The sequence below is a fragment of the Haemaphysalis longicornis genome, unplaced genomic scaffold, assembly GCF_048455015.1.
Source record: "Haemaphysalis longicornis isolate Haplotype H1 unplaced genomic scaffold, Haemaphysalis longicornis Haplotype H1 scaffold_7, whole genome shotgun sequence".
In the NCBI taxonomy this organism is placed as follows: Eukaryota; Metazoa; Arthropoda; class Arachnida; order Ixodida; family Ixodidae; genus Haemaphysalis; species Haemaphysalis longicornis.
The window spans coordinates 90,746,154-90,761,880 of NW_027526422.1; the positions used below are offsets into that span (position 1 = coordinate 90,746,154).

At 46.8% G+C, this 15,727-nt stretch overlaps 1 protein-coding gene across 1 annotated transcript; it reads right to left on the reverse strand.

The window, feature by feature from the left end:
- Window positions 1-507: 507 nt before the first annotated feature.
- On the reverse strand, window positions 508-12,244 carry LOC144146397 (NADPH-dependent 3-keto-steroid reductase Hsd3b4-like). Its single transcript, XM_077678353.1, has 5 exons — window positions 12,023-12,244; window positions 11,313-11,483; window positions 9,882-10,085; window positions 7,604-7,740; window positions 508-930 (listed from the first exon to the last, which is right to left on the reverse strand). Exons 2-5 carry the CDS (start codon window positions 11,455-11,457, stop codon window positions 508-510), a joined length of 909 nt encoding a protein of 302 aa, XP_077534479.1. The 5' UTR covers window positions 11,458-11,483; window positions 12,023-12,244.
- Window positions 12,245-15,727: the final 3,483 nt, after the last annotated feature.

Below are 15,727 nucleotides of genomic sequence, written 5' to 3' on the forward strand. Positions count from 1 at the left end.
AGTTTTACTTGCGTATCACAACACCCTAACACGTGCAGGTTTAAGTGGTGTCGCACGTGTTTCATGAGATCTCAATAAGTATAAACTCAATGCCCAGACAGTTCTGTGCGTTTTACTTTTGGTGAGTGCATTTGTGCCAAACTTCTATTATCACACCCAACACAATTGCTCCTCCAAGGCGTTTATTTTAGCCCATTGAGTAAGCGCTACAACTATAACTTTTTCCGCTATCCGCGATTAACGTTCTTACCGTTTCACTGATCTTGCGTTTCTATATTGGAAGAGACAATTAGTAATTTTGGCCCTACCAAAACCCCAAGGTGATGTCAGGGATGACTTTATACCAACTATTTCGGCAACAAGATTGTACTCTTACTCAGTTGAGTACCAGCCAAACCAAGGAAATATTTTCGACGCTGCACAATGTTCAATGTTATTTTTTTTTGCGCTGCCACCGACACATTCCAATATTTTGTCCTAGACAACTTTTCCTCAGTGACTTTGCGTTCATAGTTTCACGTTATTGTAGTATTCCTTGCTATTGTTGATGGCCTGCTCGACGCTGTACTTTGGTTTGCACGCCAGTTTTTTGCACACTTCACCCCCGTCGTACACTGCATGCTTCCTGATGTATATCAGCTCTGTGGGGTTGGGAACGGCATCTGTGTGCACCTTGAACAGCGGGCTCAGGAGGAGCATGATGGCCCAGAAGATGCAGGAGAACACGAGCAGGAAGAAAGTCGGCACTGCCCACGGCAACGTTCTCAAACCACGGAACTGGGCAACTGGGCGAAGGACGAGGGAGAGCGAGTCACCCGGTGTGTCGTCCGCAGCGACCAGGGAGCGTCCGGATAAGCCAGAAAACGTGGTCTGTGAGAGGGCGTCCATGCCCCTCACGATGAAGGCTGCGGCATTGCCGACGTAGGTGCCCTGCAAAAATAAATGTCGAGAAAAACCGTCTTTATCTTTGTGTTTGGCAATAAGTTTGCAAATTCGTTCGTCCCTAACAACTGATTACCCCCCGGTGGTTGGTCAGTGGATAAGGCGTTGCGGTGCTGAGCCGAAGGGCGCGGTTTCAATTCCCGGCCGCGGCGGCCGCTTTTCATACGGAGCCAAAACGCGAAAACGACCGTGTGGCGATATTTCGGCGCACGGTAAACATCCCCATTTGATTAAAATATTTCTTTGCTCTCCACTACGGTGCGCCTTATAGCCCAGTTGTGATGTCAACGCGTAAAACACCCAATTTTTTTACGAACGGATTCGGGACTAGCAGCAGGCGGGGGAAGAATTGTCCGAGTTCGTCAAAAATGAAGCCATCCTTCCCTGTACTACCATGGTAAGTGTCCCGTGAGCCACTGCGGAAGCCACGAGCGAACGTAATTTCTATAATATTGGTTTTCAAAGATGAAAAATTCTCGAGTTCTTATTTCAAACATTACTACCACTTTTCTAAATATTTAACGTTCTCTGCGATCTATTGACGTTGAAAGGGGGCTTCCTTCTCTGCCGGTTCTACTAGTCGTCGCACGTGACGGCCCTCAACGGTCCTGTCGTATTATTCTGGCCAGTTTTAGTATGATAATGAAAGGACACTCATAGACAGTACTGCTATTTCGAGGCCACAAGCTCATGCTGTGCAATCGCTTCACCAGGAAGTACAGTTTCTCCTCAGTAAGTTTTCGCAACTCCGAAATGCTTTGGGGTCATAGTAATCGCTCGTTGTCATGGCTGGAATAGACTTGCAGCTTTGTATAAACGTACGTAAGTATGCCGTTTGCCAATCAGTCCACAAAATCTGGGAAGACGACATTCGGTAAACAGCTAGGGGATCAAAGTGTCATTTTTTTGTGGCTCAGCGATATGACTACTGCAATATTATAACGTTACGGGGAGCTATTGATTCTCATACAAGCATCTATATGTATAGCCCGATTCAATCAGTCACACACAAGGTGCCTGGAACGTAACGCTCAATGTTGCTGTCTTTAAAACTGGCGCTAACATCTAGTACCTTGTGGCGTATTTGGCCTGTTTGGGCTGCTTTTGAGGTTTTCGAGTCAGTTTGACAAGATATGTTGGTTTTACACAATTAAAGGCGCACTGCTTTCCGAACAGCCTGCATTTTGCCTAGTGGCTCTAGTACTAATAGTCTGTTTAACGAAATGAGCGTCCGAAGTGGTTCATTGTCGGAGCAGTGTACTGTGTACTTTGGCTTCATCAGGCGTTTTGGTGTCGTCTGCGACCGCTTGCTAATTACGAAATGGTCCTTCCTGAATATACACAATTCCTTTCTTAACATTTTATTAAGTTGCTTGCGTGGGAAAAATTGCTGTTTCAATGTTAACGACTTGCTGCCCTATCGTTTGCTTGAAGCGGTATACCGCAAGGGCCTGTTGCCTGTCCTCTGCTATTTTCTCAGTTTGTTAATGATGTCTCTGCAACTACATATACGCCATTTTTTTAGTTTACACGAAAAGGAAGTTTTGCGTGGTAGCGATTTACGTGCTTCCAAAAACGTCCAACGAAATATTCACTGGTGTAATCACTGGTGAAAAGAAAGAAAAAAAGCTACTAGTAAACGCGGCGACAATCACACTATCGGCGCAAGCGCGCAAAGCTAAGCCGCAGCTTTTTCAGCACTGATAAGGAGTTTTATTGCTTTAAATGTTGGCGAGAGATGACCTTGCTCGGCTTCTGCACTTTGGTGTAGTTTTTATGTGTAGAAATGTCTGTAGCTCTGCGTCCCGTCTTACATTGTACAGACCTGGATGTCATATTGTTGAGTAATAAGTTTGTCTTTTCTAGTTTTGACAGCTTAAAAACCAACACATAAAGAACAAATCCATAAAAGTACCGAACAAATGTTTTTCTATCCATATACATTGCTTTCGTTATAAGCCTAGCCCACCATTCCCAGGCACTCTGTATTTAGAAGCGCTACATTGTCTAGAGCTAGGCTCTATGAAGCAGTCCTTATATATTTCAAAGCTAATCCACGGGAACATTACTTTCGCTAAGCTTATTTCTCAGACGCAGGTGACCGCCCTCTTAAAAAAAAATTCCCCTGCATTTCCCCGAGGGGGAGAATGTGAAAGTGCGAATGCACGGTTGTCGGCCCGCTTGGGGCGCTTGCGCTCGGCCCCCGCAGCCCACCGCCTCGCCGCCTTCTCTTCCATCTCTTCCATCGGGTTTGTAGTATCACGTGTACACCACGCAGTTATCAAGCCGCTATAACGCCGCTGAGTCGCCAACGCACGCCGCTGACGACGTAGTTTGAATGCGTTAAAGATATAAGGCGCGTTACTGACAATATCAGCGTCGCGTCCGTGGCTTATTCGGTAGAGCGTCGGGCTGCGGCCCGCAAAGTCCTCGGATCGAAACCTGGCGCCGGATGCTGTTTCTTCTTTAAAGAGCACTGCGGATGCCGCCGACGCCGCCGACGCCGGCGGTGGATGGTTTGGGGTCGCTTATAAAGAGCATTCGCTCTTAATATGGCTGACGATTACGACACCCCCAATGCGAAATTTGAGCACAGCGCGAACTGCAGAGGATTCTCGGAGACGGCGCATAGCTGGTGCTTCGGCGTCGCGCACCTCCGGATTCTGGCGTCGGCGGCGCTGAGCCTCTGCTCGGGCGGCCCTTCCTTCACCCCAGAAAGTGATACCGTCTTCAACGAACGTACGACGGCACGCTACTCTGGCGTTATCTCGTAGCGCGTCGCCGCCGCGGAGCGCGTCTCGCTAGGGCCCCTAAAATTACTAAGGTAGCGCCATTCTATGATCTCGCCACCTTTCGCCATCACCCGCGTTCCTTTCCGCCTTCGTGTTTTGCTATTTTCTTTTTCTCCGGCCAGCGCCGCCCGCCATTGGCTAACAAAAAAGTCACGTGGTATTTTTCTTCTGCCTCCGCCGCCGGGTCGCCTCGCCGATGCCTCGCCGGCTGGGACATTGCGCAACGCCGCCGCTGCGGCGCCATTTCTGGCTGCCGAGCCACGGAGCTTCAGTGCCGGCTTTATCATAGGCGCGAGCTAATGGCAAAGTACGATTTAGCTGCTCGTTCCGAACAAATGTCGCATCGGTGTCGCTTTATGTTGCTTCTCGGTGCCGGTGTGTTGTGCCTTAGGCAGCATAAATATCGTCAGGGAGGGCAAAAGACTTCATTATTCCGTCCGTGAAACGCGGCGCAGAAAGGAGAAAAGTTTGGTTGCATAGATTTTAACCGGCATACTTCAGGCCGACGCTGCCATCCCTCTTTTGCGAGGTAAGTTTCTGAATGCTTGTTCTTGCTCTGTTAAATTCTGCACAAGCTTGAGCGGTCACTTACGAAGAAATGCATATTCCCTCCGCGACCATCGTCCACCCTTTGTTCTGAGTAGGCATTGCGCGCAGCGGCGAGTTTGTCCCGTCGTAAGCTTTGCTTTGGATAAGCGGCCGTGTATTTGTCATGTGCGCGCTTATCTTCAGCATAATTATCAGCGGCGTAGCATGTTCAGTCGGCTGTCGTAAGGCTTTCGTGACGCGAGAAATGTTCACCTGAATTCGCGCTTGTTTTGGCAGACGGCAGCTTGCGTCTGACCATGTGGCGTGTGCGTTCCGAGTGCGTGTAAGCTTTTTGTGGCGTGAAGTCATGTTTTGTGTGTTAGCGACCCAGGTGGTATTATAATTCCGTTGTTATGACATTGGAGTGATTTGCTGCGTAATATGTGCTTCGTCGGCGCGGCGCAAATTGGGGCTGTGGCGAGAAAAAAAAATGTGGCTAGGTAAAACAATTTAAGGCCAGCTAATCTAGTGACCGCGCCGTTGACATACGTTTCATTCGCACTTTCTGTTATCGCTTTGTTAAATTCGCGCACGTTTGAAAAGGCAGTTGAAGTGCATATTCGCACCGCAACGGCTGTACGCCCTTTCTTCCGTGTATGCACAGAGGACCGTTAATTCCATCTTACGTTTGCATTACATGTGATGCCTTACATTTGCAGTGTGCGCGCTTACTTCATCTTAGTAGTCAACAGCGCAGCGTGTCCAGTCACTGCGATTTGAACCAAAACACAGTGGGCGACTATATTATTTTCAACTGACCTATTTTTGTCCAGCAAAGCGCTTGTTAAACGGGTTTAGTGTAAGCGAGTTGAGCGTGGACGCGGCACTGAGCAGATGCACGAACACGAATTTGACCATGCTGCGGTAGAACGGTCACTAACTCTCTTCTGCAATGCATTATTGCCTATATTGTCGGAGTGTTTGTGACGCATCTCAAACTCGGGGGTGACATTTGTTTCCCTTCTCAATAGGATTATTTCACGGATCAATTTGAGCAACGGATATTGGAGAAGCTTGGTGTTAAAAAGCTAAACCCAAATGCCACTCTCAGCATTTTTTCTCACAAGAAGCCACGCCAGCAGCACAAGCCACCTGCACGACGCCATTACGAACGTTTGTTGCAATAAAATATCTATTTGGTGGCACCAATTCATTTTTGTGATATACCTTTTTGTTTTCTGTTGATAATCATCGTGACATTGGTTCTCTTTCGAATTTCTTTCTGGTGTATTCCTGTGTTAGTGCAATGTACAAATATGCCAGAATGTATCCCAGCACAAAACAATTCTGTCCAGGCGCCTCCATTAATAACGGCTGTAAACGACTGCGCCCGGTAAAAGAAAACGTATTGGACGATTAATTAACTGTAGTAATTAGTTACATGATTTGTAGCTAGAGGGACTCGATCTCTGGTTCGTGTAAGAAATGAGAGGCCACAAATCAGTAATTTCAGTTCACCCGATCGATTGATCGCAATCTTCTCTGGAGCCTATTCCTAGAATTACAAGCCTGCGTTTTTCCCTCGGTTCGCACATGGACGTACGGCCGCGAGTGCAGTTTAGTGTATCGGGCTGCGAAGTCGGGGAAGCAGGGACTTTTCACGTCGCTGTGTACGTGCACACACGCACAACAGCATGTGTATATTTTTTAATCGATTCACAGCAGCCTATAATGACATCAAGGTGAAGGAAACATTTCTACAAAAACGGCAAAGCACTCTAAACTGCGTGGTATTATGGTAGGATGTAGGTCGTTAGTAAAAGTGGGCGCAGAGTGAACGCCGCTAATGATTCACAACCATCGCGAGAAAGGCGAATGCAAGGACGCCAGCGGAGCGCTCGAACGACGGCATTTCCGAATGAAGCGTTCTGTATACTGCCGCGAACCGTGCGCAAGCCCCATGTGCAGTGATTGCACGACCACAGTCACGTGAATGCAAGAACGGAGTTACCGTGACAGAGCAGTTTCAAATGTCCACGCTCGATCTTTTCGCATTCCCGAACTATCCTGAGATGCTACAGCATGCCGCACACGTAAACAAAAACCGCGCTGTGCGTATCCGCCAGTGGCATCCACCCCACAAATATGCCCTTGTAGACAAAAATATAAAACAAAACACCCTTACTCAGTGCGTGTTGGTAAAACGGGGCTCTGGAAGTCCTATTAACGCCACCAAAGAGCGATTGCGCGCGAAAACAAGAGCAAACTGCACGAAAAACTGCAGCGAGCGGCGCGAAGCGTTGCGAGGACGTCTGCTCTGAAGCAGCCAACAAAAGTGGCGGCACCGCCGCGGAGTTAAAGGGACCGTGGCGCCACGGGTGAGGGAAAAGAAAAAAGAGGAGGGCAGCGCAGACGGAGGGAGCAGTGGGCGCTACCTTGGTAATTTTAGGGACCTTACGTCTCGCAAGGCACCAACGCCACCTAGAGTAAATTCCTTGAAGGCACCATCGGCATGCCGCCTTTCCCCTCATACTTTCGTCCTGCTCTCCTCCTGCCCCTCCACTTTCCTGCCCGCTCTATCGTCGGTATACTCTTCGCTAAGTCGGTTACAACGAGGCCGACGGCGACAGACGACATAAAACCACTGAAGCAGGCGCTCAAAAACACAATAAAATACCATGCTTTAAATAATTCTAGCCCCTTTAAGGGGCAGTGACTTTTGTTGAGGATGCAGAGCACTTGCAACTTCAGCCTCTCTAGATGTTTTCTACAGTACATATACACTATATTTTAAGACATGTTCAATTGAATTTCGCATTTATTTTGTCCCAAAAATCTATCGGATGTTTTTTTGTTGTTCTGTGCGGAAAAATGACTTTTCTATACACAATAACTTGCCAATTTTATAGCATTTTGCATTGTAAGTTGCCATTTTTAAAGATCATTGTTCGCGCCTTACACGCCTGTCTGAAATGAGTACACGTTCCCAATTATCTCTATGAAGAAATTACGTTTCTCCTTGAGCCCTGACAGCATTCTTATCGTTTAATGGTATGCACTGTTGGCATTGTTTACAAAAAAAAATGTTTGTTCGTCCTAATATTTTTTGTTTCTTGCAATTCGTGCATCACTACAAACATATATCGGCTGTGCCTACGTACGTTTATAAATCTTTTAATGGGGAATAGTATTGTTAATATTATCACACTTGCAATTTAACAGGTGTTTTATCATTTGTATAATCAGAACTCGAAGCAGTGAGAATATTAGCACTATTAGGACTTGCATTAATATTAAGCACGATGAAGTCTGAGCAAGAAACTACAGAGTGGAATCCGTACCTGTATGTCGCAGTCAAGACGGAACACGGTGTTACACGCCATCTTGAACACGCGCAAAGATTTGGTAACGTACACTTCGTCCAATTCCCCGTACATGGGCAGCAGGCGCATCACCAGAGTGCGCAGTCGTCCGAGACCTGGGGAGACAACAATTTTTAGACTCTTGAACAAAGCGAAGTGGGAGATTTCGCTTTTAGCATGAACACCATAGAAAAATTACTCCCACCTCTCCTCGCGGGAACCCGTGTGTAGATGCGACGCATAGGGGGTTCCGTTGTTGTTTCCGTTAGGTTGATTCTCCCATCGCGTGAAACGTGCCGTGAACCCCCTGCCGCGCCTATGACGCAACACAATCCTACACAATCCACTTTAATCCAATCCAATCCAAGCCAATCCAATCCAATCCAACCCAATCCAAGCCAATTCAATCGAATCCAATCCAATGCCCCTCGCGAGAAGTGTTCGCTACCGGAGAGGAGAGGGGGTGAGCGGCGGAGAGCGCAGCTCGCGCGGCGAGGAGAATGGGGGAGGGGTGTGTACGGACAACGACAACGCCGTATGGCGGGACAAGGCGAGTGAATGAGATGCCGTCGCATCTATAATTACGCAAAGGGGATTGGTGCTGCAGTAGTGTTTGGACAAGAAGCAGCGGTGGACAGCTGCCAGAAGGACGGTAAACGTGACGTAAGTTGCCATTATTTATGGTATAAACAGGCAAGTGAGCTAATATTATTTTATAGCTTTTTCGTACTTTGCAATTGGACACCTCGAAGCAAGCATGTATTAGCGTGTGTGGAAAAACGGCCAAGAACGCACACGTTTGCTATGTTCTGTATACATGACCTAATTTTGAGTAGATTAGCTCAAAACAAACAAATTTCAGGGGAATGGCCGCTTGTAAACTGAATGCCTGAAGGAGCTAAAACGTAATTCCTAAAACGTAATTACGTGCTAAAACGTAATTCCTAAAATAAAACTTTAGGACAATGGGGCGAGGGCCCAATTTCATTTGAGGAAGTGAAAGAATAAAGTTTATACAACAGCAAGCGCGATCTTCGGGCGCTCTATCGGAGAAAGTTTTCATCGTTTTAGTATACCTTGGTGCTTGCTAACACGATTGATCGTCTAATAAAAATACCATGCGGCCAGACGCAGGTGCTTGAAATCTAATTGATAGAGATTACAGGTTGACTAGCTTGAAGATCACGCTTCATAGGATCTTCTTGCTTTATTTATTGGATTACACACTGAAATTGTTTATTGATTGAAGGGTACTGATTTTACGTAGTCATGAATAATGCCGTCACCAGTGTCAGGGGTCTGTCTCCCAGTGCGACAACTCTGTATGACCACCTCGTCGATATACTTTACTCTGCGCTATAAAAAAATCATTAGTCCGCTTCGAAACAACATACCCTAATCGCCAATAGAGCCGTTTAAAGGGCAAAGCTGGTGAATAATAAATCCGGCTATGGGATAACATGACAATAACGGAACACAAAGCATCGAGGATAATCAATGCATCAGCTGGGGCCATATATTGTACCAGGTGCGGAGTGGGTCATCATGCGGACCAGGTCACACCGAGTCGGACTCGCGAGAGTGACATACTCTTTTTTACACTCGAGGTGTACAGCACAGGGGACGAAACTACGAGCATAGGGGGCAAAACAACAGGCACGAAGTTGGCGGGTCGTGTTTCCGGCCATGGTGGCTGCCTTTGTTGTGTACATAAAAAGAGAAAATGCCCCCTTGTTTAAATTTCGTAGCGCGTGAGCATCGCCACTAGGTCCATAAGAATCCGTAAAGCTACAGGACGGCTCTTGTAGTAAATATTTCGTTGCGATGCTTAAACACAAACTTCGCTAATCTTCGGATGCACCATGGGAGAAAACTTGTCAGCCCCAAGAGGTAGCGGAAATATGGAAGGTGTAAGCCTTTTTGCAGTGTCGCATGCGACAGACACGGATCAGTGAGCGAACAGAGGGAAAATAACTTAGACTGGGCGTGGCTTTGATTGCGCTGGCCAGAATGTGCCCTGTGAAAGACCGATAACATGTGTCCCCCAGAGTAACACAAAGAATGAACAACATAAGGATGAACGGATTACACATGAGATAACTCTGCTGCGTGTTGGCATGGGAAGATGGGGTTGCAAGCACCGCAGCCGGCTGGAAGCAACGGAGTCGGAGTCGGAGTCGACTGCTGAAAGTCTTTGTCCTGCTTTGTTGATCAAGAGGCAAAAAAAAAAAACGATTACATTGATAGGCACGCATACCATTGGATAAATGACGTTCGTTGGCATCCTGCACCATCCTTTCGGCCCGGGCCTTGGACTTGCCGTAGGGTGAGTCGATTCTTAGGATGGGATCGTCGTGCATTGCTGTAGCCGATTGTTTGTCGTGAAGGGTTGCCACGCTGCCAGTGTAGACCAAATATGGCACGTTTTCTGCGATGCAGCATTCTACGACGTTCTTCGTTCCTGGATTAGTCAATAAAGCGGAAAATTAGACAAAATCATCTCCCCGGTTAATAAAAGGTCTAGAAAAGCTAGCGCCAATACTGTCGCGATGTTACTATTGTTATCCGCCGTATCTTGTTGCATAACTTTGTATCCCCTGCATATAATGCGATTTTGTATACCCGAAATATAAAGTGTACTCGGCTCCGACGCACATTGTTATTCGTGATAAACAATCTTTACGGACGACTCCGCAGTAGCGGTATTTGTACATACATCATGTTTATGACACAATCTACGTTTTCTTTCACGTGTCGGTGCCTAAGGCTTAGTTGTGGGAGGCAATTGCTTGCCAGAAAATTTATTTTAAACTGCCACATCGCTGAGCATTGTGCCAATTCCGAGCCCGTGGTTCTACGGTGGCGTACCATCCTGTTCGATATTTAGGTTACTTTGCCTTGGTTTAATGATGTAGTACTCACTAAGAGATGTATTTTGTTGGGTGTGCCGGTGAATATTTCTTACTGTTACCAGTGCTTGAGTAATTTGGGTAGTTTTCAAAATTTAGGAGATTTTTCCTTCGTTCCCGCAGTACTTCATGAGTTGTACGCCTGTATCTTAATGAAGTTCGGCTGTACTACGGAATGATTGCATTTCATTTTCTTGATTATTTGACCCGCTGCGGTGGCTCACTGGCCGTGGCGTTGTGCTGCTGAGCCCAAGGATGCAGGTTCGAATCCCGGGCGTGGCGGCCGTTTTTCTGATAGAGGAGAAAAGCGGAAACGCTTGTGCGTTCGACATTTCGACGCACATTAAAGATCTCCAGGTGGTCAAAATCAGTACGGAGCGCTACACTACGCCACGCCTAATTGCCTGTGTAGCGTCGGCGCTTGAAATCACAAAATAAATCAACAAATCAATAAATCAATCAATAAATCAATCTCTGAATTCATCGATTGATCAATCAATTTTTTAATTATTTCTTTATGGTTCTGTGAGCGGAGCTGCCGTGTGTTGACGTCCATTACCCAAGTTTGCGCTGCCCACGAACCTTTCATGTACCAAATCATATATCCCTGCGATATAACCACAATGACACGTGCGTGCACGATGTGACACCTTTTCAAGTAATTTTTCAAAAGTTCTGGTTGGAAGGACAGGCCAAAGGGTTTTTACACTTACGGCAAGCAACAAAAACGACATCGACCAAACCAACTTAAACAACAAAAGAGAACTCGTTTGCTTCACCATTGATATTGACGTCGTGCAACGCCCTGGTGTCCGCAAAAAAGCGGATGTCGACGACGGAGGCGCAGTGAATGACCGCGTCTACGCCCCGTAGAGCTTTACGCAGGGTGACAGTGTCGCAGACGCTACCCACGTACTCCTTCATTCGCTTGGGCTTCGCTGAATGGTACACTGCAAAGGGCAAAAAAAAAAAAAAAAAGAGCGACGAAGTAGTTTAAAGGGACTCTTTAATCGGCGCCTTGCGGTTTTCAAAAGGGTCATGAAGACAATATACAAGTTTGGTTTGATGAAAGTTTTATCGCAAATTTCAAATAAATACAGATGCTTCTCAGAAACACATATGAAGAAGTGGTGACTCCCCAACCACTTTCGGCCGACGCCTCTATGACGTCACCGAATGTTTCTGCGATTCGCGGCCGCCGAGAAAAGCCACTGCTCAAGTAACATCACAGTGTCATTGCAATGGCGCGCCAAATTTCGTTTTGGTAATATTTGAATACCAACTTCTAGATAACGGACGGCAACAACGTTTTTTAGCACGTTCTTGACAACTCTGTTTTAGTATGAACCTGCTGACCAACCAGTTAGATTTGCGCTACTCCCACGCGGGGTGTGTTGCTCCACGGTATTTTGTGTAATAAACTGGGTTAAATCATCCGTTTTCGGCAGTCTTTTAGTACGTCAGGGTACGGAACTGCACCGGGTCATACCGAGCTTGCTCTTGTAAGGCCGGATGTCGAAGAGCCGTATCTCTTCCAGCGTGGTCAGTTCCTCCTCCTGCAGCTGGCGGATGAGGTGCTGGCCCAGGAAGCCGCTCGATCCCGTCACCAGGACGACACGGATCGAACGACGCTCTGCACCACTGTCTTTTCTGCAGCGAGGGTTCGAAGCAGGCAAAGCTTATTAGCTCCGAATATGAAATGTAGAGTTCAATAATATAGACCAGTTGTTCTCTAATGGGGGTCGGCGAACGCATTTCAGGTGTCCGCGAAGACCTCCAAAAGCTCTCTCTCTCTCTCACTCACTCTCTCATTCATTTCTCCTTTGCTGCCAACACAAAAATGTGGCTTCGCTGTGCGTGCGTTTATTTTTTTCTGCTCGCAGCACATCTTTGAACACCGGCTTTTTGCACAACACGCTAGCTAGGGAAAAATGCCGGACACAGAAGTGTTTGGGTGACTTTTAGCTGCAGGAACAAATCGTTTGAGAATATGACATGCATATACATAAAGACAAGCCTAAAAGTATGAACGTTGAGTGTGTGTGGTAGACTTTAGCTGCATGTGTACGTTGTTTATCATATTTACAAGAATCTATAGAGTTCATTAAAGGTTCCCCATCGCTTTTGCAGGGGTCTCCGGTGGACTCATGGTTAAGAACTAGCGGTATAGAAGAAGTTGGCGGACATACGAGTACGCACATAACGACGTTGGCTCAACCATACGCTCATAAGTCATGAGTGTCCGAGGCAAAATGAAGGCAGTAACAACAAAACCAACATACTTCCGGTGTACGGGCCCGTAATGAACGCTGATACTCTTCGTAAAGTACTCATTTTTTGCCTCGAATATATTTAAAGTTTCTCTTTCGGTTAACAGTGTTGTCATTTAGGGCCATGCTGTCATCTCTAGTAGTCGTGAAATACCTCGCCTATATATATTTCCGGTTCCTGCTGTTTGCTTTTGCAGAAATGCTTCTGCAACTGGCCCTAAAAACGGTTTGACAGAAAAGGGCGGTACAAAAAAAAAAAAAAAACAGAAGCGTGCCTGACTTTGCCCTGGTATGCTTCGCAAGTAACACCATAAGAATACTTGTAATGCCCGAACGACCACAGCTGCTTTCCAACGGTTGCACAAGAGACTGCGGAAAGGAGGATCGGCAATCACTGCGGAGCTCTGCTCTGTGAAAAACGCCGCGCAACCGCATCCCAAAAATAAAGGGAAAAGAGGTCACTGCCGGATCAAGATGGGAAGAGGCCAAGTCATGGCAAAAAAAAAGAAGAAAACAAAGCAACGCGAAGGGTGGTGCAAGTACCGCGGCGGGAGCTCATTTGCTTTGTATTTCTTCATTGTCTCGTCCTTTGTGCTGCTTTCAGCTCTAAATTCTTACAGGCTAGCCCAACTCTACTCCCTAGTTTAAAAAAAGCTTATTTCGATGCACAGCGGCTACTCAGATCTCCCGACAATGTGAGAACAGGTTTTACAAAAACCTTGAATCCTTTTCAAGCATGAAAGGCGTCATGCCGCCAGCTTGCATTGTTTACTATTTCTCGTGCAAAAATAGCCACGATCGTTTGCTCTCAAGACCGTACCGTGTAACTGCGAGTTTTGTATACACGATTTATATCCTGTTGTGAGTCCCAGACACGGAGGAAAAGTTTATCAGGTCTTGCAGTCTTCACGGCTACTAAAATATTCTGCAGAAATTCATAGAATTATCTACTAATGCGTAGCATTCTGTTGCCTTCTGTCTTGAGTGCGAGTTTTTTCCAGCCAAATGTTTTTTTTTTTAAATCCTGTACGACCAATTGTGTCCAATTACGCTATTATAACGATTCCAGAAGAAACTCCCATCGCACGTCGGTGTAGCGGGAAATGAACATGCTGACAGGTTAGCCAAGGACGCCTTATCTTCTACAAGGACGGTGCAAACGCGGTGCGATTTCCAACGCATACAGAAACAGACCGTTCGCGAGCACTTTAGGCAGCTGTGGCGACCAGTACATCAACCAGTCGTGACGAAAGGCCTGAAAGAGCCGAAGCCTGTCTGCTCCACCGAGTAAGAACAGACTCAGCCCGTACACCAGCTTGGCTACATAAAATCAACATTGTTTCATCCCATTTGTGCCCCTCGTGCAGTGTGACTGGTGAAATTGATCACTTCATTATTAACTGCTCCAAAACCAACCCTGAGCGGACGAACTTTTTTCGTGATCTCCAAAAATTAGGAGTGCCCCATGCTACATCGGAGGGCAATATTTTTCTTAGGGACCATTGGATTGTGCGTAGAGAGGTGTCTCATCTCCTACTCGGATTCTTGCAGTCCACAGGACTAAGTGAAGTGTGGTGACATTGTGTGTCTGTTATTTTAGGACTAAGTGAGGTGTGATGACTTTGAGAGTTTTGATATAGTATTGGGGACGATTAGGCGGAGCTATTGCCGGCAGCTATGCAAGGCTAAGTCCGCCTTATGCAACAATACTTACTTACTTACTTACTACTTCGCGAAATCTTAAATATTGTGGAAATGCTATGCGTTATACATTTTGCCATTTTCCGTACTTTTAGATGCGGCTGCATCTCATTCACTCGCCTTGTCCCTCCATACGGCGTTGTCCGCACCTCCCCCTACACTCTAAAAAAAATAATAGTTAGCGGCGCCCGGTTTCGATCCCACGACCCTGTGGGCGGAACGGGAGGTACATGTTGCTCTTCCCACTGCGCCACAAAACCGGGGCAGAATCAAATGCTCCGAACGCGCCGTATATCCTTGACTCATTCAAACTACGTCAAGATGCTACTGATACAACGCATGATGGGGCAATGATTAACGCTTGCAATAAAAGAAAACAAGCTCCCACCTACAGCAACAATGATGGAGTAAAGGTCGTTGCGACAGCGAAGCGCCAGGCATACCACTTAGAGAGATTGACCAAGATTGGCCAATAAAACATAATAATATGCATACCACTTAGAGAGATTGACCAAGATTGGCCAATAAAACACAATAATAATCATAAGACATAATAATCATACGAGTTCCCGACACGTTTCACGCGATTTCAGAATCAATCCAACGGAAACACCAAGTGAACCCCACGATGCGTCGCATCTACACAGGGTTCCCCTCGCGGGGAGGTGGGCGCAATTTTTTAATATTTTTCTTATTATTTAGTTTTCAAAATTTCACCCGGCCAATTATCTCCATTTACGTTCTTCTGACGTACATTCGGAACCTTTGGGAAATTTTCAACATTGGGGAAATTGCAGGGCGTTACACGCTCGTGGCTGTGGGGACGTATTCGGGAAAGATTGCTACGCATCAAAATGGCACCGCGTTCACTAGTGGTGCAAGGTTGGAGAAACAGCAGAGCTGGCGGCCCCTCAGCCTTCGTCGAACACCCGGCTGTTGCAGCTCACATGTATTTCCGAACTTGCCGCTGAAAGTTCTTCATGATTGATAGGCCCGGATCGTTTCGTCCGCAGCCTTTCACATGTCTCCCAAAGTGGACCGCGTTAGCCCGCGCTAGAACCCGCGGCAACCGGCTTCGCGAACTCGGCGTTTATAGCGCAAACTGGACGGCTGTGCTACCCTCTTCAGGCGGGAACGGACGTGAACTGGCGAGGAGAAAAGCACGCCAAACATGATGCCTCGAACGCTGGGGAGAGTGTTGCCGAAGGTCGAGCTGGTCGACG